Genomic DNA, 27,017 nt, shown 5'->3' with positions numbered 1-27,017 from the left:
AACAATAAAAAAAATTAAAAAAACAACGGAAGACACATCTATAGATTGCACACACACACACAAAAATTCTCATTCGACAGGATAAAGATACATGATTTACATGCCATCCCATAAATAAAACAATAATTCTTTCCTAACATCAGCCACAGTTCAGAGTCTCTATGAAATGGTTACACAGGACTGTGCATGAATTCCTTGCTCAAGCAGAGGTCTGCCATGGCTCATTTGGGTCATGGCTGTATGGATCATCTTCTGCTTAATGACCGGCACCCAGACAAGTCCAGTGACCAAAAACATCAGCCCCACAGACAAGAATATAGGTCCTACTAAATAGGGCACATTGCCCACCTGTGTGAAGTACAGCAAGGACAGCGCAGTGCCTGTGCCAAAGAGAAGACTCCCAATGAAGATGGCCAGGGCTGGCTTTTGAAAGTGACTCCATCCACATTTCACTCCTTTGTGAGAAGTCTTTTCAGGGCACGAACCAGCTTCATCAGTCTCAGTCCGGACAGAAGATATGTTGGAGTGCATTTCGATCTACAGAAATGCAAGATCATCTATATGAACTCAGGCTTAGAGCATGAAAACCACAAAGAAAAAACCTACAAATATTGCTTTCATACTAAAATAATGTCATTTCAGTAACTTACCACGCAAGTTGACACAACTAATACTATAAACATCAAAATTAAAAGAAATGAAGTACACTTACTCAGAAAGCTCAAAGGTTATACAGAAGCTCTTGTTCCACTTCTGTCTGTCAGTTACTGTATTTACCCACAAAATACAGTGGAGGGAAAGCCACTCCCTGTGGGTGCGTCAGTATGAACATCTGGAGCAGGACTACACTGCCCTATTTAGGTCTCAGAACAGTTTCACCCACAAATACAAAAAACACACTGCATCTGCTTTAAGCAAATTGCTAAACATAGTTGATAAGCCCCTGTTTTACAAGACATGGGGTTTATACCATCTACAAACACTGAAAATATCATTGCAGCTCACACACGCAAGCTATTTAGAGATATAGGATTTACTCATGTACAGTGCTAAATAATCATTTTAACCATTTTTTTTTTTTTTGCAGAATTAGATGGAATCCAAATCATTTAAAAAAAATAAACACAGATCAACACTTTTTTTTAAAGGGGTGGTTATGATTTCACCTTTCTAACTTTAGTGTGTAATGTTGCTGTTTGAGCATAAACAACATCTGCAAAGTTACGACGCTCAAAGTTAAAAGCAAAGGGAGATATTTGCTTTTAAAGAAATAACTTTTTAAGGATTACAACAAACGGCTGGTAGGGACTACACAACATTCCTCCCGGGTTAGTGACATCACGAACCCTAAAATTTACATAAACCCGCCCCCTAAGCTTTTGAGCTAAACCTTCACATACACACTCTGGGGACATCAAAGACTTATTTTACATCTTGTGAAAAGGGCATTATACCACCCCTTTAAACACAACAAAACTTCACCAAAACATCTTCAATTAACAAGGCCGAGATCAAATATTTCCATCACACTTTTTTAAAAAGAAAACATTCAGGCATATAGCACAAAATATCCTGTGAAGGAAGAGGGGGAACAAAAAATTCAACAATACAAATTTTTCCACAATTTTATATTTTATTGTCATAGAAGATGCTTTAATAATGTGAACACGCTCATGCACTTTGCAAGAACGTTGTGAACAGAAACCAAAATGGGAATAAGCAATGGGAGACGTGTATAACCAAGATTTTAACATTTTGGTTTCAGTTGGTTAATCATTCAAACTTTACTGCTCATAAATCATTTTATGTTAACAAGCAAATCTTGGTCCACATATGGTTACTGTATATGCTGCCATTACATTTCTCTGATGGAAGCAAAAAGAAAAATTATATATATAAAAAAAAAAAAACAATAAAAAAAGTTTGGAAGAGAGCTAGATCTCTTGCCATTTAACGTGTGCAGATTGATGAGGAACAGGTCATGGGGGAGAACCTAAAACAATGGCATCGCTGAGCTCTCAATATGAGAAAGCTGACACGTGGACTTGATTTCATTTTCATTTGCTTAAAAACAGATTTCTTTAAGAGAAGTTTTTTAAGCTGGTCTTCAAGTGGCGAAGGGGAGAAAGAACAGGAGGGCTATGAAGTGTGCTGCGGCCGTAGCAGCATCTACCTCCGCCTCGGTCAGTCGTTTCAGAACCACTAAACGTTCTTTTCAGTCCTTCTCGGCAACAAGTTTTAACACTTTTCCAATGGCAATGGTTTTCCCTGAAATAAAAAAAAAAGTAAATATTCACAGAACAGAAATAAACTACAAATCCGAGTTGAAGGCAAGTAAAAAAAAAAAAAACAAACAAAAAAAAAAACACACTTGGTGAAAATATCCACTCACCTTCATCTCGTAAGGTGAAGCGTCCCATCTGAGGGAAATCTTTGAAGGTCTCAAGGCAGATGGTCCCAGCTGTTCTCAAACGAGCAATGCACACCTGGTCCTGTTTGACGAAGCGGGGTCGTGTTTTGCTCTTGTCCCCCGTCTTTTTGTCTACCAGACAAATTAAGGCCTGTAAAGTGGCCAGAAGTACATTTAAACAACTTTGGTAGAGAACTAGCTGTAAATGAGGGCACTCAACTCAAGTCAGCAGGCTTTCACAAGAGAATTTCCACACAGATATTAAGTCAATGTAAGAATTCTCAATCATTACCGAAATTTGCACTTCTTCAATGCAGGTGTGGATATGAAGAACTGCATTGTAACCTGGGCAGATGATTGACTTGTGTTCAATGATGACTATCTGAAAATGGCAGAGACAGAAGCACAATTATTATGGGGAATTGCAAAGCAAAACGCAAAGAAAAATGGAGCAATCAGAAATACTGTTGATAGAACTAAGGATGGACCAAAATTTCAGTCACCGAAAATTATCGGCCGAAAACGGCATTTTCGGTTTTTAGCCAAAAGAGAAAAAAGGCAGAAAATATATGCCGCCCCTCAGTGTTCAGCGCTCAGGTTTCACTCTCTCGCAGCCTTTTTTGTAACTTGGCGAGCGGCTCCGTTTCCAAAGGCACACAACTTTGAAGCGACTCGGATCAAGTCAGTAAATCTGTACCGGGACCCAGTTTGCTCTGCTCAATGTTCTGCTCCGTGTCTGCGCTCTCTGCTCAGTCGCTTACGGCACAAGGGAACGCTCCACTCATGTACCGCTCACACTCACCGGAAAAGCAATGTCTGCTCAAATAACGTGCCGACATGAAATTTTTCTGTGGTAGACTTGTTTCTGTTTGCAATAGCCGCACTGTGCTGTAACAGTAGGGCTATTGCAAACAGTGGTTTAGCTGTGCTGGGAATCGCTGGTAAAATTATGCTACCCTAAAAAATGTATTTTTAGAATTGGTCAAAAAAAACAAATCTGTTAAAATCTGATTCTGTTGCAAAGAACTGAATGAAGAATAATAATGATATTTTAATATTATTTTAATATATTTTTGGTCTATTTTGGTGTGTTACTTTAAATAAAATGTTTGGCTTGTATTTTTTTTTAAAATTAAGATTCAATAAAAATGATTGAATTGAATTAAATTCTAATATTAATTAAAAAAAATAAATTAAAAAAAATAAGAGATTATTAAGAGTAATTATATTTAAAAAAAAGAAGGTAATTTTGTGTTTCGTTTTCAGCCAAGTGCATCCAGAATTTTCAGTTTTGGCCCATATTTTTCATTTAGGTGCATCCCTAGACAGAACTGAATTTGTATTGAAGCTAAATAATTTCTTTAATTACACAAGTTTAATGAGTTTTCACTGACCTGGGCATCAAAGGTGCGCCCAGTGTGGCAAAGGTTCTCAGCATTGCAGAGGATAAAGCCAGGCAGGATCTCCTCCTCTTCAATGCCTTTGAGTCGCAACTTCAAGTTCTCTCCTGGTCCAGCATCATCGGTTTCGACGTCATCAGAAAGCAGACTCAGCACCTCCACAGTGTGCTGCACACAGATGAGGTAGGCACTGATACGTCATTCAGCCAATTCCTGCCATAAAACCTGACGCTTTAAAGTGTTACGTTACCATACTCTTACCCTGTTGGGCATCATCACAAGTTGCTGAGCTTTACTGATTGATCCCGACTCCAATTTCCCCAATATCACAGTACCCATGTCCTGCAAAAACACACATCCATACATGATATATGAACTTCAAAGCATTTATACAAAGTAGTACAATGCAAAATAATTCATAAATAAATAAATAAATAAAGAAAAAAAAACATTTCACCATTTAACCCCCCAACCCCGTCCCCAAATGTTTATATTTTGTTGTCAAAGAACATCATTTAAAACTTAACACGTTGATGCACTTTACTTGCCTTATATTTGTCTACAATGGGTAACCTGACTGGTCCATCACTTGATCTGTTGAAGTTTGGCAAACTGTCCAGATGTGGAATGAATGGTAACCCTCTGTCCATAGTACACAAACACATTTCACAAAAACAGTGAGACACAATATTCATGCACTTTTTATTGCAGTGTCACATAAATACAAAATTATGTCAAAATGCCCGTCTTGGCGAGTATTCAGTTAAACAATCAGTTTTGGAACGAAAATATTGGAATAATTGGAAAGAAAAATATATATTGGATCAATGTATAAACTCTTAAAGTGACAGCCGCCTAATGCTGAATACTAACCTACTTTTAAACCAACCTGAAAAACTTTAAGCAGTGTTTATTTCATATCTCTATTCTATTACATTTGCTTGTGCTGTTGTTTGCACTTTGTTTATTTGTTCTTATTTTATTACTGACTTTTTACTTGTGGTTTTTTATGAAAATAAAATTTCACACTGAAGAAAAGTAGATTTTTTTTGTATATGCTGTCAATTACTAGCCTAGAAATCTAGACGCACCCTAGCGACAGCAAATTTATTTTGCAGCCAGGGTAGTCTAGCAACTCTCCATTGACTTTCGAGCTGCAAAAACCTAAATTGGGTCAGGCCAATCACATCGTGTATAGAGTAGGCAGGGCGGGCTTAACATAATGACGACAGAGTTGCGACAGTTCCCTGCTACTTGAAAACAAAGAATGGCTGCTGCTGCTGGAGAACAGTCTTTCGAATCGGCTTTGGCCGCGACTCTGGAGGACTTGGAGTTAAGTTTTTCTTTGAGAAAAGAGCAAAGAACGGCACTTAAGTCATTCTTAAAAAAATGAAGATGTGTTCGTAGTTTTGCCGGCCAGATATGGCAAAAGTTGAATCTATCAACTAACGTTAGCTCCGCTGTTGGGAAAACGCTCTGGCTGGTTGAAACGCTGTCCTATTGCATGCAGAGGGAATTTGAAAGACAGACGTTTATCCCGCCCCTCGGATTGAGCCGTGTCTATGGTGAGTTGCCAGACCTAACATCTTGATGTAGGTCTGGCTTGCCAGGCTAGTCAATTACAGTTCTTAGAAGGAAATCAGATTTGGCAAAAATCAGCAGGTCACACTTACACACACACACACACACAAAAAAAACAGAATCGGTCAAGAAAATTTAAATTGGTGCATCTCTACTTCAAAAAAAAAAAAAAGTAGCAATTAGCAAGCTCAGCACACTTACGTATACCAAGGGCAGTAATCCGCCGGCTCCTTTAGGTTGGCCCCAGTAAGTCCCGAACATGGCATAAAATGAATATCTTTCCTGGGGTTAAACCCAACTTTCTTCAAAAATGGTACAAGTTTCTCCTTACATTCTTCGTACCTACGTGCAAACAGTGAATAATATTAATGAACACACTTGGCGCATTTTTTGTTAAAAAATAAAAATAAAAAAATAAAACAAAGTAATATACAACAACTCTGTATATAGATGTCCATTCACTGACCTCTCCAGACTCCAGTTGACTGTTGGGTCATCCATTTTGTTTACAAGTACAATCAAATGCTTTACTCCAGCAGTTTTGGCCAACATGGCATGCTCTCGCGTCTGGCCTCCTTTCTCAAAGCCTGTTTCAAACTCTCCTTTCCTTGCAGAGATTACCTTCAGAGAGAGAAAGTGACAATTAATACAGGGACTGAAGTCAATGGAAAAACAAAAAAACAAACTTTTCTGTTTTCTGAGTGACAGTCAATGCCTTTTGAGTCTGACATCTGTATTCAAACAGCGCCCTCTTCTGTATCATGACCACATCGCCCTGCTCATAGCTCAGGTTTTTCCATGGATTTTCTGAATTGTAGGTAGCATGAGTGGATATTTCTCAGGGCAGTCCTTCAGTGCCTATTCAACATTATGACTCACCAGCACTGCCAAATCGGCCTGTGAAGCACCACCAATCATGTTGGGCACAAAGCTTTTGTGGCCTGGTGCGTCCAGAATGGTAAAGTGCTTTTTCTCCGTTTCGAAGTACGCACGTCCGACTTCCACAGTCTTTCCTTTGTCTCTTTCCTCCTGGTTTGTGTCAAGAGCCCAAGAGAGGTACCTGAGAAAAACATTTACTATGAAAAATAGCTCCACCTCTAGGCACAAAAAGCACTGAAGTGTTACAAGTTTTAGCTATGTTTGGAGGGAATCTGTTTGATTACCCACCCGATGTTCTGGTAAATTAACTCAACTAAGCTAATTACCAAGTTTCCCTGTTCTTCTCCTTGGCTTCTTTTTCATACTTCTCCAGAGTTCGTTTGTCCACCATTCCTGTTAAATACCTGTGGAGGATGGGCAGAAAGCAGGGCTTTCAGAAACAGGGGATGGAAAACCCAACTACTTCTGCTAAAACAGTGTAAAAATCAACAACTCACATGATTTGCCCTCCAATAGTTGACTTGCCAGCATCTGGAGGAATACGAGATAAGAAAAATTCAGTGTGAGGCCAGGACAGATAAAGATAGCCAATTCACAGTTCTCCAAAGACATTTTTAAAAACGTTCCCCATGATGCTTCTGAAATGCATGAACCGAGCTGCCTTGTGTGATTAATAATAAAGTGGTTATATAACAAATCCAACCAATTTAGAGCCAAGTGCAAAAACTATTCCAGCAAGTTACTAGAATTACTCGCTTTAAGAAATTGAAATGGACGCTAAAGACAAAAAGTTAATGCAACAAACCAAATAAATTTTATTAAGTTACTGTGCAATCATGTTTGTTTGTTTTATAATTTACCACTGCTATATTCATGGCACGAAACAAGTGAATAATAGGGGAAAAAAACTAAATATAAACAACAAATAAAAAATTAATTAAAAGGTTTTTAAAGTTTATCGTAGATGTTAAAAAAAGTCAAACTAATTATGGTCTCAATTTATTAAAAATCTTTTCATAAGAATCAACCGAAAAGTAAAGAGGCCTAGAGGAGTTAAAACCTTCACAGTCAATCAAAACAGGACACTAGACTCCAGCATCAATCAATCACGTAAATGCAATATGCAAAAACTAACCGACATGGCCAATAAAGACCACGTTAACATGTTCCTTCTTGGGGGCATTTGGCTGTGTGGGGGCTACTTTAGGTGTTGGCACTTCTTCTTCCTCCATTCCTTCCTCTTGAGGGGAGTCTTCTTCAGCTTGACCCCCGTCTCCTCCAGGGCCTCCTGGCTCTGCCTCAGCCTCACTGGGCTCACTCCCTTTCTGCTCCCAGGTGTCATCTGACGCCATCTCTGCATCACCGTTCTCCATGGGTGGAGCTGAAGTCAAAAACCAACATTATCATTTTACACCAATTGACCACTCACAGTTGGTTGTACGTCAACAACTTCAGCCATTTCCTTTTTGACTAATACTGCAGTTTGATATTAGGATACAATACTTAATACAATGCCACATGTGCAATATGTGGCATTGTGTTAAGTATTGTATCCTAATTCCCTCTCTAACAGGAGATTAGGACCTAAGCCATGGATCAATTTACTAATACACATACGATTTATTTCCCAACTGTTTATGTTCACCTAATATATTACCAATTGTTTAAGTGAATACTCACTAAGCTGGGCATTGACATACATCTGTGTGTATTTGATCATTTAAAGGTCCCGTTCTTCGTGATCCCATGTTTCAAACTTTAGGTAGTGTGTAATGTTGCTGTTAGAGCATAAATAATATCTGTAAAATTATAAAGCTCAAAGTTCAATGCCAAGCGAGATATTTTATTTAACAGAAGTCGCCTACATCGAACGGCCCGTTTGGACTACATCCCTCTACTTCCTTCTTTAATGACGTCAGTAGAACAGTTTTTTGACTAACCTCCGCCCACAGAAATGCTCCCTCAACTCTACCGAAATTCGTTTATGCACTTGCGCACTTCTTATAACTTACTGTGTTTACGGTGTTTACTCTTACGGTGATTTTCTGAAGTAAAACTGACGCTTCATCTTTTATGTGATGTACAATAAACTTTATTAAACTCATCAGTATATGTTTGATCATCATTCAGACAGCAGACTTGTAAGCTATTAATAAATAATGGATACATACAAGCAGATGACAAATACGTTATAATAACCGTAATTAAACTACTAAACTATACCTGTTATACAGCACTCTGACTCTGTAGGCATTATTGTCCGACTCGAAATGAACACCGTTACTGAGAGTTTCTGATATTATCATCATTCCGTGAGATGAAATTGTCCTGAGAGACTGAGCGCGAGCTCATGAAGCTCCGCCCCCTGGGTCGTCCAGCAGCAGCTTATTTGCATTTAAAGGGCACACACTAAAACAGCGCGTTTTTCTGTGCCCCAAAAAATGACAATTTAAACATGCTGTAAAAAATGATCTGTTGGGTATTTTGAGCTGAAACTTCACATACACACTCTGGGGACATCAGAGACTTATTTTACATCTTAATACGAGACCTTTAAGTGCAAAATCGAAGCCCTTGGTCCACTCAGTCTTAGGCTGGCGACGCACTGGCTGCGTGGCGTTTCTGTTGCGTGGCATTTTCTATGTCTTTGCACACCAGAAACGTGTCTGACGCGGCGCTGCTGCTTCTAGCTAACATATGATAAGCCTCATTGGTGATATATTCGGCATATGGGGAGAGAGTTGTGGAAGGCCTATACTTCATGTTAAACAAATATATAGCAGCAAAGACAACGTCGGCAGTAATGACGGCAAAATAGGCTACAGAATATTTCGTTCTGTATTGACAGGTGTATATTTTTATAATATAATATTATAATAATATTATGTAATATTTTTTTTAATTACATTTATATCTGCATTTATGTCAAAACCTAGAGACTTTCAAACATCAAAACGTCACTTAATATGTATTTGTGTCAAAATGACATATAAACATCTTTTCCTATACTATTTAGCCTGGAAACGCTTCCAACATGCTTGCGTGTCGCGTGAAAAATAGGCGTAGGTTCAATTTCTAGCATGCGCGTTTTAAAATGTTAACATGGGAGCCGAAATAAAAACAGACACGCCACGCAGCCAGTGTGTCGCCGGCCTTAGAGCGCACACAGAGAAAGCCGCTTGGGGAACAGTAACTCTTTCGCGCTTAATGCAGTTTGATTCACTTTTCATTAGAGCACGTCCTGCAGTTTAGTAACAGTATAATGCATTTTACGACAATCACTGATTTAGCTGAATTGGATGTTAAGTTTGGGCTTTTAGGGAGGAACGAAAGCTCACCACTATGAAGGAAAGAAATGCAGTAGAATCGCACAGCCCAAGTTTCTTGCTGTCATTACTGTAGGGTTGTTGTCGTTGCAATGTCTCCGCAAGGAGTTTCAAATTTATGATCAGATGCCTGGTAGAACTACCAGACAAGACTGGCCAAAGTAGTGAAAATTTCAGCTGTGCATAGAAAAATTGTCTTGCGGGTTTTGCGTCATCTGATTGACCATCGATGAAACTATTTAAAACGATTATCGGTCGATATTGACCGGCCGCCGATCAATCTAAGCACCCTTAAAACTCACTCTTTGACAGTAGGTGGCGCTGGAATCAAAAAGCAGAAATACTGTGATTCTAAAAGTGCTACGCTACTTTCCATTTCTGATATCCACTTGTCAGAAAAGAAAGGAAGTCAAACCATATTTATAATTTTCCCACACAGGTATTCAGAATTTTTTTAAATCGCTATGGTGTTTATCAAAAAATACAAGACTGCATCATCACTTAGCAAAATACTGTTTGTGCGCACTACCAAATCGTGGATTTGTTACAGCAGCGGCTCTGGGCATGTGACCAAAAGCACAATTCTTATTGGTTGACCAGTTTAGCTGCCGACTCATCTGTATGATTATCATCATTATGAGGATGTGAAAAACAATGTGGTGGTGTCTCTCAGCATTTACTCACCCTCAGGCTCTGATACTTCCACACTGGCATCCGTATCAGGACCTGCAGGAATATAAAATGCTTATTTTTATAGCTGTAATTATACAGAACAGTCCAGTTACTAAGAATACTTATCTAAAAATGGAAATTGCATGTCAACATTAAACACATTTGAGGACAACAAACTGCGCTATGTATGTAATAGTACGTGAACAGCATATCTTCCATTTGTGGTAAGACAGAGACAAGTTATAGCCCCGGTTTCACAGACAGGGCTTAGACTAAACCAGGATTAGTCCTTAGTTCAATTAGGGCATTTAAATAGTTTTTATAAACGTGCCTTGGTGTGCATCTTGAGACAAAACAATGACACTGACATATCTTATGATATGTCAGTGCAAATTGCTTTCAGTTAAAACAGCTTAAACATTTATTTGAGTCTAACTTAAGCCTGGTCTGTGAATCCGGGGGACAGGATCCTAATCCTTCAACAAACTCCCACGTTTTTGCGACAAGATCATGAATTTAAGTAATTCTGTAGCCGGAGTCCCACGGTCAAATTTAATACTCTCAAATCTCTTACAATCCTTTTCATATTGCTTAGAATACTTTAACACCACCCTGTCTCTACAGAGGTTATTTTTATGCAAATAAGCTTGGAAAAGTTAAACAAGCAGAGCAGATCAGATCACCGCGTTTACCTCCATTACACGCTACACTGATCTTTCCAAGAAGACCTCCAGTGTGTACCTTATAAACACACTGTTTTCAAACACAACAGGTAACACGAAGGCTTCAGGTAAGAGTGTGAGTCTTGGTTGTAGTGGCAACATTTAGCTGCTTTGACATCACCTTTTCTGGTAGGTAATACTCTGTATAAAAGTATTTAATCTAAAACTAGGAGGTGAAACACTTCTCGTGTCATAATCTAAGGGGATTAAGGGCAACAATTGACTTTCATTGTTCCACCACAACAGCACAGCGCATAAGGATACATCATGTTTGCAATAAGACAGCATGGGGGGTTGGGGGCAAACCTCACCATTAAACAAACCCCAGCCAAAAGAGACCCCTCCAACAACCAAGCAATGAGAGAATCTGTTTGATTACGAAGCGCCAGGCCTCTGATCATCAGTATTGATTATTGCCATGCTAACAAACGGCATGTTCACGTGTATCAATAAAATGGCAATAACATGACTAAAGCTTCAGCTAACTGGCTAGTTAACCAAAGAACTAACTTACTTGAACACACTTTTAACTCTTTCTTTAAAGCCAGGTATATATTATTATAAGGCTAAAAATGCTTCACAAGCACCTACATACAAAGTCTCCACCCAAACGATTCACTTTCTAGCACGAGCCGCTGTTACAGTGTTATTATCGTGTTAACGAACGCTTATTATTCACGTCAAGCAAGTTTTTCTGATTGTTAACTTCCATATAACACGGTGGCCACGTTTCCGCTTCGAGCCGTTGACGGCAACTCTCATGTAGCATCCATGCTAAGCTCATGCGAACAAGCGTGTGTGAGGCTAACAGCTAAAGCGGTTAACAGACGTGAAAACACCGGGAACTCACCCGCTGACTCCACAGTTTCCGTGGAGCCCTTCGGCAGGAAGGTCGGGATGAATTCTGCGGCGTGCACGTTGGGGACAAACGGCTTGGCGTCCACGTTAAGGGTGGTAGTAAGAGCATTGGAAAGTTGCACGTCGACCTGGGCCTCGCCATCGTCCTCCTGATCCCAGGAATCAGGGGCAGTGTCTATCGCTTCCATCGCCACACAGCTGTTCCACACACGCGCGCTTTAAAGCCACCGACTTGATCACTTTTTTGTCCGGCCTTAGCCGCTGTTAAGGTCACCCCGTGCGTTGTTAAAACTTTCTGTTAGTGGCGTATGGCCTTCCCCCCGTTTGGTTGAAATCAAACAGCCGGTGTCTCTCAGCGAGGGGCGAGAGAAAGGGAGGTTTGACTAAGAGCTCGGAATGAGTCCTCGTGTGCGCTGACGACTCCCCTGACCTCGCGGAGCAACAGCGAGTTGAATTCTGGGAAATGTAGTAGTTTAGCTTCTGGCAAAACACGAAAGGCTTCAGAGCGGTGTCGATGACAAAACTACATGTCCGCATTATGGATGAACCCGACTACCTCTTTTCACTAGCTAATAATCAATTTCCGTTCGCCTTACTTATGAAACTATATTTAAAAATGTATTCGAAGCTTAACTTTAAAGTCACTTTCAGAGGGTTTTAATGTAATAAAACAGCCGTTTTAGCCGATTAAATTATTTATGTAAAAATACCATCACAACTTAAGGGCAGTTAAAAAAATAAAATAAAAAAAACACTCGTATTTTAGCATTTTCTTTATTGTCATTTACATAACTTCTCATTGTAAAATAAAATTGTAATTTTAAAAAAACACTCTTCTTACGTTTGACACAATAAGTCAGTACTCATTTCCCCCAAAGAAAATCCCATTTATTTATTGCACCAGTTAAGACAGAATCATTTTGAAAAAAGATGAGCAGATCTACAATTACATTATTCAGTAAGGAAGCACAGTTACGGAAAGAGCACTTTATGCCCCTCAAAATATGGATGGATGTGATATAACTGTAGTGAATTTCTTCTCACAATATTCATACACTAAATTAAACTACATTTCCCCAATAGCAATGTTTTTTTTTTTTGTGTGCTAAAACCATTAACATTGGTGTAAACAACAAATAAGGATCTTCATTTTAGTACATTATGTGTAGCCTTCATAAACATCCAAAATAAAATGTAACAATTACTCAAAGAGACATCTCTGAAACATTCTTCACAGTGAGAACAGTCTAATAATCATTCAGTGCTGGATGGGTATCAGTTTGATTTGAACTTATTTTAGACATAGCAAATGTTACTCATGTCTCTAAATAGCCTAATGTTCTCCAAGAGAATTATTTCAAGGATAAATAAATATTCTGCTGTTCTGATTAAAGTGTGACATTCTGTACATAAAAGTGCAATAAGGCTATCGTTTGATTAGAAACAGCTGCAAGAAACAGAGTCTTCAAGCATCAACTTTCCATCTTATACGTCTGCCTTTAGAGAGCACAAAGCAAGACCAGCTTTTGGCAAACAAGACATTTTGACATTAATAATCATGACGGTAAGGCCACAATAGCCCTTTCGTTGTGTAAATAATGTGTGGAAACGGATCAGAAAACCTGTCAGACAGGCCTGTAGATGACAAAGATAAGCATTCAAAATCAAAACGCAAGTACTGCCGCCCATAATGGTAGAATATACTGGCAGTGCACATAAAGAACTGTGAGCAAACCCTATAACATATGATTAACCAAACTTTTAAAAAAGTGCAATTGATTATTTACTAACTAATAAGGGATGTGAGATTTAGACATATATTCAGACATTATTTTCATGAAATTCCAGTGTTTTGTTATTTGCATTTAAAGCTGCTTCTTTTCTTAATTTCAAAAGTGGTTTGCTCAAAGGCATCAAGGTCATGGAGGCATATTCCTCTGTTATATAGAGCAAACCTCATGAGCAACCATTTCGGAGTGGTCTTATCTAAGATTGTCTACACTCTCTGTCTCTTGTCCCTCTGGCACACGCTGGTCGGATGAAGCTGTATCCTCTGGTATGTGCGCAGGATCCTCCTGAGGGACCTCCGCCTCCTCCACATCAGTGACCTGCACCTGTGCCGTTTCCCTGAACGATTCTTCGAGCTGGCTGACAGAGCTGGTATCACTGATAGAGTCTGAGCCTGCTCCATGCCGCCGGAAGAGTTTTTGGCCTGTGAATCACATGGTATGATTAACCTGAGAGTTCTGTGAACATCAATGAAAGACCAAATGTGATTTCATTATTTTGTGGACGCAGAGTAATTCAGTGTAATTAGGGTCATACTGATCTTAGCTCAAGATGTTACCTGGAAACCGTTTGGTGCTGGACTTGGGGGAATCAGGGGAAGCTTCTGTATTCATCTGGGCTTTTATGGAATAAACAGGCTCGGTGCTGTCCAGACAACCTATGGAGAAAAAAATAGATACTATACAAACCTGAAAACTACAAGTTCTCTTGACAATTTCATCAGAAAACATTTTTAGCACATATATACCTTCAGCTAGGTTAAAAGTTCTTCCTTTGACAGAGGCCTGAACCGGGGAGAACCAGTTAAGCACAGAGCCCACTAGAGGAATTTGTCGAAGTACGCCCTGAAAAATAAATGGAGAAAAATTGCACATCAACATAATCTCTATTGGAATGATTTAATGTCTATTTAATCAGAAAAGGATTTGATTGAATATATTTTTTTGATTGAATACATGTAATAATTATTAGCATTTATTATTATATTTATTTATTAAACATTAGATAATCAGAATTACAATGTGAGAAGTTGAATTGAATTTCTAAATGTCTATTTGGTTTGTCTCTCTTTTGTTTATTGTACAACACGATGATCATGTTCTCCATCATGATTTGAGAATGATATAAAGAGCATCTTCAACAGAAACAAGAACATTTGACCATCTGAACAAGGAGTCACATGATCAATGTCACATAGGCCCTGTTTACACCTGGTATTAAGATGCAAATACAGGTGTAAACGGGGTCCAAAACGTTTTGAGCTTGTCCACTTTCGACCAATTCTAGAGTTAGCTGAAAATGCATTCGACTGGATTCTTTCGTAGTGTAGACGCTCATGTGGTCGAATGTGTTTGAACAACCACAAAAGATCGTCTGCTCTCCAGCTACTGACCTAATGCGTAAACCTTATGGGAAGCGCGCTAGCCAGACGGGATTTAAACTTTGTTAACTGAAGACCCAAGTTTGGTTTGAAGAAGAACAACGTACCAAGCACAATGTTCTCTCACCATTCCTGATTTCTAACGATCTGAATAAGTCCATAAATTTACCCGCCCATAGACCCTCCCCTTGAAGAAATCAGGACAGAAGTGGTTGAAACTGGACAAAAGAGACGGATTAAAACACCAGGTATAAACAGGAATGTGTCTACTTCTGATCGACCAAAATGCATCTCAATACACGGTGTAAACGGTAATATTGACTTATTTTTCCTAGAAATTAAGCGCAAAAACTTGTAATAAACTTTCTTTGGTTTAACTATTTCAGAATCCTGAAATTTGTTTATTTTCAGCGTTAAAGAAGTTTTTTTGGTCTCAGAATTTTGGACTCCACTGTCTACTTACACATATGCACTCACCTCCTCAATAAGTTTCTCTTCATTTGCTTTCTGAAGCTGCAGCTCAGCTTCCTGAATGCCTCTTCTCACGACCTCAGTCATGTTCTCAAACAACTAGGCACAAACAGATGCTTTATTTCTAATTATTTATCTGATATTCGGTGTCTACTCAAATGATTAAACACCTGTCCAAAAGTAAAAGAAAAAAGAATGCATACCTTTCCACTTTCCTCAATGTCTCTTCCAACAGATCCTATAGTTTCCACCAACTCTGCCACATCCAGGTCTTCAGTTGCCATTCCAATAAATATGCAATTAGTTTCTTCACAGAACTCAGGACCTGGACACAAGACAGCAGTTTTGAGGTCACAGAATTCATGTGAATTTAAAAGCAATGCGACAACTGTCAGTCATGGGACCACTAGTCATTTACCACAAGAGAACTCCAGGTCTGTATCAAGCTCCATCAGTTTATTAAGCAATTCACTGTTGATCTTCTCCACCCTTTGTTGTCTCTTATCTTCATCAAGGTCTGTGTTTCTGGGCTCATACCTGATGAAAAAAACAGAACCTGTCAGGCACTGTGGAAACGTGCAATAAGGAAAGTTTCCTTCTTTCTCTGAACGAGGGAACATCTGATATTAGGGTGAATGTATCCTGTAGCTTGTTCCTGTAACTCATCTGGCAGATTAGGTTATGCTTTCGAACACAAAACTCACTAAATGTATTAAATACAATTTATATAAAAGCGTCTGTCAAATGCATGAATGTAATGTAAAATGTCCTGTAAATTGATTGAGGTTTGACTCCAGAGTCTCACCTCACAACTCCAAGACCAGGCCAGCTCAGGTCCTCAATGTATGAGAGTAAAGCTTGCTGTAGCACCTCGTCCTTGAAGTCCTGTCTGAAGCGTAGGGTGCAGCACAGCACTGGAATCATCTCTCCCAGCTTCTCCACCAGTGCCGCCACATCATTCTCCTGAGTGCCAAGGGCTACACACACATATATCACCATCATTGTTAGCATGAACATGGCAACATGAATTAGGTCTCATTACTAACAAAATAAGCCTGTTAAAAATGTGAGAAATTTTGGGCAAAGAAAACAGCTTTTACTTGCCATGCTCAGAATAAATACATATGCTTGTTTGCCCAGCCATTCAAATGTCTTTAAATAACATTATATAGGCCTATTCTTCTTAGTATAACCCACATAATTATAAGAAAAGCTCCGCCCAGTTTGTCTCCAGTTTCTTAGTCAGTGTGTTAGCATTCCAGATATTTAATTATCTCTCAAATGTCTGACCTGCAGCGGTCATGAGGGGGCTGAAACGAACACATGTGCCCTCATCTTCCAGCTCAACCACATCTACGCCACTGAGGGGAACCTGCTGCGCCAACTGCTCACCCAACTGTCAAATCAGATCAAAGCAGTCGGGTCACTCGTTTGTAAGAAAAGCATCTACGGTGTATATATATGTCGCACTGTATTCTATTATACATGCTCACAGTTTACTTATTTCACAGTTTACTTATTTCACAGCTTACTTATTTCACAGTTTACTTATTTCACAGCTTACTTATTTCACAGTTTACTTATTTCACAGCTTACTTATTTCACAATTGACTTATTTCCTATAATATACTGTTAGTGAGAGAAGCATTTACCCATCTGTTAAGGGCATCAATGATATCTCTCTCTCCTGCAAAATATCCTTCTACTGAGCCGCCACTCGAGGCTGAAAATTAGAGTTTTTGGCTGTTAGAGATATATGTACACACACACACACACACACACCACTATTCAGAAGTTTGAAAGTAGTCCCATCCTTGCTGATTAAAAGGGTAACACTTTATTTAACAGTGTTCTGGTTACATGTTACATGCAGTTACTTTAATAATAATAATAATAATAATACTAATAACTATAAATTATGCATAACTACATGCAACTAACCATAAACCAAACCCTAACCCTATAGTACGTACATGTAGTTAATACAAATTACTCAGTACTTAAATGTATAAATACAGTGTAACAAAGACACCTTAAAGTAAAATGCAACCATACACACAACCTATATATACACATACATTGAACCATATAGACACAACCAAGGAAAGGAAACTTACGAGCACTGTTGTCTTGTGAAAACCTGAACACCACCACGGGAGAATTCAGTTCATCCTCCACCTACAAACATCAGAGAGACACAGAGGGTGGGGACGGGGTCTCAAAACACCTGTGACACATCTGAGCATTTATTACAGGAGGCCTTAATGTCATGCTGTGAGCACTAACATGTTATTGTGACAATTGGTTAAGTATTTAAATGCTGTGAGGCAATGTCATGGAGAGGCTTTTTGTTTGCTAGCTACAGGTTTGACAGGTCGATCCGGACAATGTGGCACGTGACCTAAAGTCATGCATTAGTGCTGCTGGAATGTCTATGTGTTGCTGGAACCTTTGCTACAACTAAGAAAAGCATATAATTAATTAAATTATGCTTAGTTCTTACATGATTAATGGACATTTTCATAAATAAAAGTCTAACCACCACATACGTAAATTAACAGATACATAAAGGATAATAAAGGAAATAAAACCTTAAAAATATCATCCAAGTGACTTTTTTCTGTCTAACAAATAGAAGATTTGTTTTATGAACAAATGACTTCATTGAGCCTCTCAAAAACATTAAATAAATGTTGTAATGTGGTTCCTGTAATAGCTACGTATATAGTCGCATCTAACCTATGATTAACTTTATTCTGAACCAACTCTGACAAACAGAAAATTTGCTCCATCTCTCACAAAGGCCATTTTAAAGAATTCTGCTTATTTCCCATCATGGCTCCAGCATTGATGCCCAACAAGTCATCAGGCTCTGTGAAGTGACATTTCCTAAATGTTGTTTGCACATGCCTGTAGCACTGGCAGGCCTTTACATGAGTAAAAGCCTTTAAACTGAGCACCAGCACTTATGGGTGGACATGGTGAGGGAGGGAACAGTGGAGAAACAGCGCAGGTGAAAGGGAGGAGTGGAGTGGGATCAAGCAAGCAGAGGGTTGGTCCCACCTACAATAGAGAGTATAAGAGAGCCCAGCACGTCCCGCAGCGAGCCCCCGGAGATAGGAGGGACCCGGGAATGAGACACCACATCCTGAAACCAAGGTACCCACGCTCACTAACACACTATGTATACAGAATAAGAGCTGCACACATTGCTGACGGTCACAAACCACATCGCAAACATACATATGAAAAACACTCTGCTCTTTACCATGCGCAAAGCCTCGAGGAGAGACACCTCGCTGTCAAGGATATCCTAATGGTGGTGACACAGAACAGAGGTGTTTGCTTTTAAGGTTTAAGCCTATAGATTCTCTGACTGAAAGGAAAAAGTGGGCCACTGATATAATAGAAGCAAAATTTTAAAAAGCTTCAAATAAAAAGTGTAAATAATATCTACCAATGGTAGCTGATGTATTCATTTTCAGCTGACATATTTTAGCACTGTGATATAGTATGGTTTTAAACGGCAGAAATGTCTGCCAGTGCTGATGATATCATCAACGTTTTAAGAAAAAGGTCACTAGTAAATGAAAAGTTGGGTCATATACTCACTTTCAAGTTATTCCCAACCCGTTCGACTTTCTTTCTTCCGTGGAACACAATAGGTGAATTTTTAAAGCATATCGTGACAGCTCTTTCCCATATAATGAAAGTAAATGGGAACTGGGGCTGTCCAACTCCAAAATGAAAAAAGCACAACAAAAGTATCTTGAAAGTAGTCAACTCGTGTACTATCATTTTATGCCTTTGGAAGCCATGCAACATTGTTATGTTAATTTTATTTATATACAATTATAGCATTTATTAATATTTTAAATTAGCTTTTTAGTTTTAATTTTAGTTTAAGTTTTTAAAAAAGTTTTTGTTTGTCATTTTTATTTTTTATTTTCTGTTTCTAGTACAATACCTTATTTTATTTCAGGTAGTTTGCAAAGCAACATTTCTACTTTTCATTTAAGTGTTTTAAGGTTAAGTGTCTCTTATATTTATAGCTTTATTTCAATTAATTAAAATGATTTTTAGTTTTACGTTTAGTTATCAATAACAACACTGCTATACAATAGCTTTGTGTGACAACAGACCATAAAATAAGTAATTATTCACCAAACATTTTCTGTGAATGCGAATTTGAGCGAAGCTGTCAAGTGAATCTGTTCCTCACAGAAACTATCGTATGGCTTCAGAATATAGGTCACATGGACTACTTTTATGATACTTTTAAATGTAGTGTTTGTTCCATGGAAGAAAAATTAATTTGAGTTTGGAACAACATGGGGCGAGTGAAGACGGAACTATCATTAAATAGATGGAGCAACACCAACTCCGGGTAGAGAAATACTGATACACAGAAGCTTCAAATACTTTTCAATTCACATACTTATTTGTGAGGACTGTGGTGTAACTGTAAAATACTCTGTAGCTGAATGGATCAAGACAAGCTGACCTACCGAGGTTTTTATTGAAGCCAGTGTCTTCAAATGCTCCAAAAGCTGTTGACTCTACAAAGAAAGAAACCCAACAAGGTCAGAGTAAATCTTGCAGTGTTTATAGTACTTTACGCCCACTACAGTGCATGGGATTATCTAAATGAAGTTGGCAGGGTACTCACTAGCTGAGAGGCATGCTTAATCCTCTCAACAATCCCATCATGCCCAAGGTACTGAAGGGACAGCCAGAGAGGCAAAGCCCGAAGCTTCTCCACTGGTTGGCTGGATGTCAGACCTGCTGTGAGAGACTGCCCCCAACCGGCAGGGAGGACAAGACAAACAGCATGAGGTATTTGCACACTGTATGATCACAACTCTGGATTACATTTCCATATGATGTGCTGTATAATGCTAATTGGTACTTATATTAATGGTCCAACTTACCAGGGCCGGATCCTCATGTCTGTAAAGAGTGACAGCGGGCACAGCGGGCAGGCCCAACCACGGGCCTGGAGTCAAAGTCATACTATCACACTTGGTGGCCGCCTTGATAGTGAGAGGGAGAAAATTAGAGCACATTCTTGACAACAGGAAGAAAATGCAGGCATTTGAGTGCTAAAAAACCCACAACATACCGTGACAGTGGAGGAGATCTGACCAAGAGCAAGCGTTGCCAAATTAACCCTGAAAAGAATGCCACAGAAAGTCAATTTAAACAATATCTGTTCATTTACACACACACACACACATATATAAACATATAACCAGCTGATACCAACCCCTCCACATGAAGCCACATGTTGTACTGAACGCAGAGCTCTTTCAGGCGACTGAGTTTGTCTGTGTGACCTGCACCTGGCGTTCCTGAGAGATTAGCTAAACATTAATGATCGCCTGCAAAATTGACTATCAACAAATGCATGCAAAAAACTAAGTTGCTTGAATAAATAAGGTCCTATAGCAAACCGACCAGCATTCGCTATCAACAGCAGTGGAACTTTCCCTGATTCGCGATCATCTTTGATGAGCTTGTCAAGCAATGCAACATCCTGTAAAAAGACAATTTACAGAAAAACACACCATTTTAGCTCATCTTTTATTCATTTTATCAACACGGTCTCATTTCTGAACAAAGAGTTTCAATTCCATTTGTCTTTCTATTTAATGTGTTATATGTCTGCACTGTTTTGCATATGCACTAATCCAAATTCCTTGTTTATCTTTTACTTGATTTAATTTGTTCTTAAATGTACACTATCGTTCAAAAGTTTGGGGATCAGTGAGATTTTTTTTATTCAGCAAGGATACATTAAACTGATTAAAGGTGACAGTAAAGACATTTATAGAGTTACAAAAGATTTCTATTTTAAATAAATGCTGTTCTTTGAACTTTCTATTCATCAAAGAATCCTGATCAAATGCATCACGGCTTCCATAGAAATATTAATCAGCACAACTGTTTTCAACAGTGATAATAATAATAAATGTTTCTTGAGCAGCAAATCGTCATATTAGACTGATTTCTGAAGGATCATGTGACACTGAAGACTGGAGCAATGATGCTGAAAATTCAGCTTTGTCGTCGTCGCAGGAATAAATTACATTTTAAAATATATTAAAATATAATAATAATAATAATAATAAATTTTATTTGTAAGCGCTTTTCTGAGTACTCAAAGACACTTTACATAGAATAGAATCATAAAAGCAGCAGGAACAACATCAAATAGAAAAAAAAAAAAACACTAAAAACACACTGGACTAAGCTAAACATTAAAAGCAATTTTAAAAAGGTGAGTTTTTGTCAGTGATTTGAATGTTGGAAGGTCAGTGCAGTCACGGATTTGTTTGGGGAGAGAGTTCCAGAGGGATGGGGCAGCAACAGAGAAGGCTCTGTCACCCCAGTTCTAAAATCAAATATTTTACTGTTTTTACTGTATTTTTTATTTAAAAAATGCAGATTTCTTTCAAAAAACATTTAGAAAAATCTTACCAAGCCAAAACTTTTTAGTGTATTCCCTTCAGTATTCACCAAAAGACAAATTCTTACCATTTGATGCAAGGAGCCAAACATGGTGTTACAGGGCACAATACAAAGGCTTGACAGAGGAAGTCCTAGCTGAAAAGAAAACACAAAAAAAGTTGTCTAAATCAAAGCACATAGTATCCACCACTACACAAACGCACACACACATTTTTTTTTAATATAGTGTGGTGGTAATGTGAAACATTTCAGATCATGCAGCATAGACAAGTGAAGTGGAGGTGACATTGTACCTGACTGCAGAGATGTTGTCCCAGGCCAGGTCTGCATGCAGCACTTTGGTAAATCACGGGATGTTTGGAGCTCAGCGCTGTAAAGCCTTCTGCAGCGTACTCCTCATAATGAGCATTAATAACTAGCCGGCACACCTTCAGCAGCCCCTCACGATCATCTTCATGGTAATATGCCGAGCCATTTTCATATCTATGAAAAATAATTAATTCAAATATTTTAAAGGGGTCATCGGATGCTCATTTTCCACAAGTTGGTATGATTCTTTAGGGTCTTCATGTAAAGTTTGTAACATACTTTCCTCAAAATTCCTCAATGGTTGTGTAAAACAACACCCTTTTTACCTCCTCAAAAACAACGACCCGTTTCGGTGCATGTCTCTTTAAATGATAATGAGCAACTGCTCACCCCACCCCTCTCTTACATGGGCGGCTGTCGCACAAGACACGTAAAGTGCTGCCTTGGCAGACAGTATACAAATGGCTGAGGGCGGAAATATGCTAATACGGGACAGTTTGTCAGTGGTCGTGGGCGAAGCATGAGCAATATGACATCATATTGCTCAGAAAATCCAAACGTCTTGATTATTGAGAGTGTTTAGATTTGAGCATTTTAAAAAAAGGAGTGAATTCATTTTTTTTCATTGTATGGTGGTTGTGTCCACACACTGCAAATATGCAAACACCATATCAAAGTGAATTTTGCATCCGATGACCCCTTTAATATTTACCAAATCTCAAGATGAATTTCCATTTTCATACTGTACATTACAATGTTTTCATGCCCAAATTCCCTAGTACCAGTTTTTAGTGTTTTATTTATTTTTTATTTAGATGAAATAAGATTTTTCATTTAATCATTGTAAATTGGAAAAAGGTCTCTCGTTCTTGTCTCTCGAAAAAGATCCACACTCGCTCTTGAAGAAATCAAATTTCATTGATTAAAAAAAACATGCGACGTTTCAGCCATTGTCAAGGCCTTCATCTGACATGTCATGAATTTTAGATTTTCGGTTGCACCTCCTCTTTTGTTGGTAGAGCATCTCTTTTTAACATTTTTAATATCATTTATTGGCCATTACAATATATTATAATTATTTGCTGAAAATTTAAAACCATACATTTCTTCAAAAATCACCAAAGCTCAAAGCATGACTTCTGTGTAAAGTGATAATAGGACCACCCTGGAAAAAATAGACTAAAGCCCCCTTTCACACAGAGATTCCGGAAAACACACGGATAATGTGTCCCGGGGTTTGATTTTGGTTCATTCACACTGCCAGTGATTTTCCGGAATCTGTGAGTGCGTTCACACACATCCCGTAAAGATCCGGTAAAGACACGTGGCGTCAGGATGTGGTAACTCCTGTCAGATGTCAATTCTGCTGATAACTAAAGTCAAAGAATCCCCTAAGTCAAAGAAGCCTAAATTGTCCAAAATAAAAGCCTAAATCCAATCTGTTCATCATATAAAGCGATCGAGTCTCTTCAGAAAATTTGGACTAAACCGCTCAATTCATATGGATTAGTTTTACGATCCCTTTATGAACTTTTTGAAGTGTCACAGTGTTAGTTGCGTAGCTGTCAATGGAGGGACAGAAAGCTCTCAGATTTCATCAAAAAGATCTTCATTTGTGTTCCGAAGATGAACGAAAGTCGAGTTTGGAAAGACATGAGGGTGAGTGATTAATTAATTTAATTAATTATTAATGACAGAATTTGAATTCCTGGGTCACTGTTATAATAAAAAGCTTGATGTTTTACCTCCTACTCTTTTTTAAGTGAAAGACACAGCCTATACGATTTGCTAAGATGAACCAAAGATGGATTTATTAATGCTCTTTAACACAAATCTCTATACATCACTTAAATGTGGTTGTATGACGAGGAGAAGAAAATCCACCCGAAACCACATGAGATTACAGAGAGAACTTGAACGCACCTGAAAAGCCTGCAGAGCCAGAGAGTGGTGTCCGACAGGATGCGGGTGGTCAGCTTTCTCAATCTTTCTCGTTCCAGGACAGAGATATATGCGGCCAGACTGTGTCCCAACAGAGCCATGTGTCCCTGCTCTCCGACATACTGCATCCTGCTAAACAGACATTTATAGTTTTATCACACCACACGGAGGGGTTTACATATGCTCTCGGTGCAATATAATGGAGCTGTTCTGTTGTGGCGTCAACAGGTTTGGTTAATGAGTGAAAAAAGCCTTTGAATAACATTACTCTAAGAGACTTTTCTGCCTTGTGTTTTATTTAAAGTTTGTCTGTAAAAAGTCTTTAAGATCATTTTATGTTTTGAAGAAGTCTTATTGCTCACCAATGCTGCATTTATTTCATCCAAAATACTGTAAACAGTGATATTGTAAAATATTATATCGTTTTCCATTTTAATATATATTAAGGTAGAATTTATTCCTGTGATGTCAAAGCTGAATTTTCAGTAATAGAAATCTTTTGTAACACTATAAAAAGTCTTTACTGTCACTTTTGAGAAATTGAATGCATCCTTGCTGAACAAAAGTATTAATTACTTTTATTAATATTGAGCATAGTTTAAGCATTAGTTTAAGAACATAGTTAAGCAACTGAGCAAATATAAATCTTACTGATCCCACACTTTGAAACAGTAGTGTATAAACTGAAAACTGCTATTGTCAAAAACAAGGTACAAATTCCTAAGGAATTTGTTTCTTGGTTTTAGGTCTACAAACCAAACAGCTCCATAATGCTGTGACCTACCGATGACCCTGCTGGTCATCATCTCCATGCATCAGGTTCTGGACTAGCTGGAGTATGCTAACAACATCCTGTCCACTGTCGGAAATATATGCAAAAAGAAAGAAGAAAAGAAAGACTTTGAAATGTTTTGTAAATATAGCTGATATGCACTGGCTTGAAACCCAATGAAATACCTTATAAATACAGAGCAAGACAAGAAACATTATAAATGTAAAATGTGATTTACAGTATTAGAGTCCCACTCACTCTCCTTGTAAGGGTCCAGGAATGTCTTTCCAGCTCAACTTTCTTCTTTCTTCGCCCTGTTCAGATTCCCTGAATAAATCCACACAACATTATGGTTATACAACGGTACTATATGTAAAACAAAACCCTGGACATACTGTCAACATGTCATAAGGATAGCTTTGTAAGGGAACAGCAATTTAAATGTAATAAACAACAATTACTGAAAATATAGTAATGCAAAAGGTCTTACAATTTTCCACTTTCTAAAATCTTCATGGCACCAGAAAGATGGTTCCCCATCTCAGCAAGTGTAGGGTCCATCATCTACAATTACACAATAAAGTGTATATGGTTTCCCGTGAAGGACACTGCATTGAAAAACTGGATAACTTGCTAACTTGATGGCGATGACTGTATATCACATTTCTTGTCACATCAAATAAAATGATTCCTCATGCTTTAACAAAACTCATATTTCACCTGTAGGGCACTTTCACTGCCTGTGAAACAAAATAAAGCATTCAGGCCTATGTCCATTTGTGATAATGGAGCGTTTTTAACATTACAATACAATTAAACACTGACTAAATAATAAAAATACTATTATTAGACTTTTGTGAATTGTGCTAACTTGTATAAAATGAGTCTTATTGGTCTCTTAATTCTAGCTTTCTCTGTTCTACATGTGTAATTCCTGATATACAGGATATGAAAACCTGTCGGATGACAAGGCTCATTCCATTACACGGGAACTCATCTGGTGAGATAATGTCATGCCTCATCCTCCTGCGCATCCTGCTCTAACACAACGCATGAATTTGATTCAGTTTTGAGATATTGAGATACTTTGCACACGAAAGTGGTTTGCAGACCACCATTTTTTTTGTTGAGTTTTGCAGACCACCATCTATTAAAGCCTAAATTTCATTTTCACATCAATAAATAAAAAAGGACGGCGAGTATCAAGCTTTATGCACTAATAGCAAATACTCGATTGAGGCTTTAAATGAATCCAGTAAATCTCCGCATCATCTTCCCTGAGTCAATGACAGTGAATAAGCTTCCTGCACTTTAATCAAATGAGCGAGTCCTTCAGGGAATGATACGCACTGTTCTACATTACCTTCACGGGCGCTTTATCCATGCAATGTTGAAAACCCAGTCGCAGGGACTAGTCCCTGTGCGTTGTCGCTTGCTGTGTATTTTACGGAAGCAAACCCAAAAAACACAAGAATCCACCTCGGGTACCCTTTCTCTTGGTTATTTGGATAGTCAATTGAATTGTGTTACTTCCTGGTGTCATGCCGCTCCACGCTGGCAGCGCTGACGTAGCCTAAACATACGCCCCCTTTACAGTGTACATGAGCTCCTTGGTTTACCCCTTACCCCCAGCGCAAAGACATGTAATGATGCAGTACAGTAGTGTGAGGACTCCGACGCAAATCGGTTCTTTCCAATAGAAAATGTTCGAAAAACCTGATTCAGTTATTCTTGTACATCATCACGTGGTCTCTGACATCACGGCGTGGAAATCACATGCTTTTATGATTACGTTTAAATAAATACATTTAACGTGTCCAAATTCAATTTGTTGTAGCCATGATTGAGCTCATCAAAACTATAGTAATTTAAAACCAAAATATAATTTGCATTCAAATTAATTTACATCTTCTTGGTTGAAAGATTTTTGCCAATTGTTTTATTAAAATACTGTTTACCAAAACCAAACCAGATTCGTGTTAAGAAAAGCATTTGCAGGATTTATTAAATAGTATTTACCAAAAACAAATTTGTGC

The 27,017-nt window shown here is 38.3% G+C and overlaps 2 protein-coding genes across 7 annotated transcripts; both read right to left on the bottom strand.

Moving 5' to 3' along the window:
• Window positions 1-1,083: 1,083 nt before the first annotated feature.
• Window positions 1,084-12,306, bottom strand: gspt1l (G1 to S phase transition 1, like). The gene is made up of 15 exons (XM_084094021.1): window positions 11,841-12,306; window positions 10,281-10,322; window positions 7,406-7,651; window positions 6,768-6,801; window positions 6,597-6,674; window positions 6,271-6,451; window positions 5,858-6,012; window positions 5,593-5,733; window positions 4,359-4,452; window positions 4,072-4,152; window positions 3,805-3,978; window positions 2,703-2,792; window positions 2,393-2,561; window positions 1,565-2,268; window positions 1,084-1,170 (listed from the first exon to the last, which is right to left on the bottom strand). The coding sequence occupies exons 1-14, from the start codon at window positions 12,034-12,036 to the stop codon at window positions 2,216-2,218; spliced, it is 1,734 nt and encodes a 577-aa protein (XP_083950147.1). The 5' UTR covers window positions 12,037-12,306; the 3' UTR covers window positions 1,084-1,170; window positions 1,565-2,215.
• Window positions 12,307-12,714: 408 nt separating this feature from the next.
• On the bottom strand, window positions 12,715-26,743 carry pdxdc1 (pyridoxal-dependent decarboxylase domain containing 1). 6 transcript variants are annotated; one of them, XM_084092618.1, is made up of 24 exons: window positions 26,345-26,743; window positions 25,472-25,545; window positions 25,240-25,308; window positions 24,994-25,068; window positions 24,192-24,341; window positions 22,253-22,442; window positions 22,026-22,094; window positions 20,946-21,024; window positions 20,755-20,839; window positions 20,611-20,659; window positions 20,420-20,521; window positions 20,158-20,283; window positions 19,997-20,047; window positions 18,757-18,801; window positions 17,606-17,666; window positions 17,141-17,211; window positions 16,779-16,884; window positions 16,294-16,465; window positions 15,907-16,025; window positions 15,692-15,813; window positions 15,495-15,587; window positions 14,385-14,481; window positions 14,196-14,294; window positions 12,715-14,060 (listed from the first exon to the last, which is right to left on the bottom strand). In XM_084092618.1, exons 1-24 carry the CDS (start codon window positions 26,363-26,365, stop codon window positions 13,831-13,833), a joined length of 2,355 nt encoding a protein of 784 aa, XP_083948744.1. In that variant the 5' UTR covers window positions 26,366-26,743; the 3' UTR covers window positions 12,715-13,830. The 6 variants fall into 6 exon arrangements, with proteins under 6 accessions (XP_083948744.1, XP_083948742.1, XP_083948745.1 ...); XM_084092616.1 differs by lacking the exon at window positions 18,757-18,801 and adding an exon at window positions 18,556-18,636; XM_084092619.1 differs by having other exon boundaries at window positions 24,192-24,338; window positions 26,345-26,534.
• Between the last annotated feature and the right edge of the window lie 274 nt (window positions 26,744-27,017).

The sequence above is a fragment of the Abramis brama genome (genome assembly GCF_963993115.1).
Source record: "Abramis brama genome assembly, chromosome: 1".
NCBI lineage: Eukaryota > Metazoa > Chordata > Actinopteri > Cypriniformes > Leuciscidae > Abramis > Abramis brama.
The sequence above is the reverse complement of the archived record's forward strand: the minus strand, read 5'-3'. Positions and strand labels throughout refer to the sequence as shown.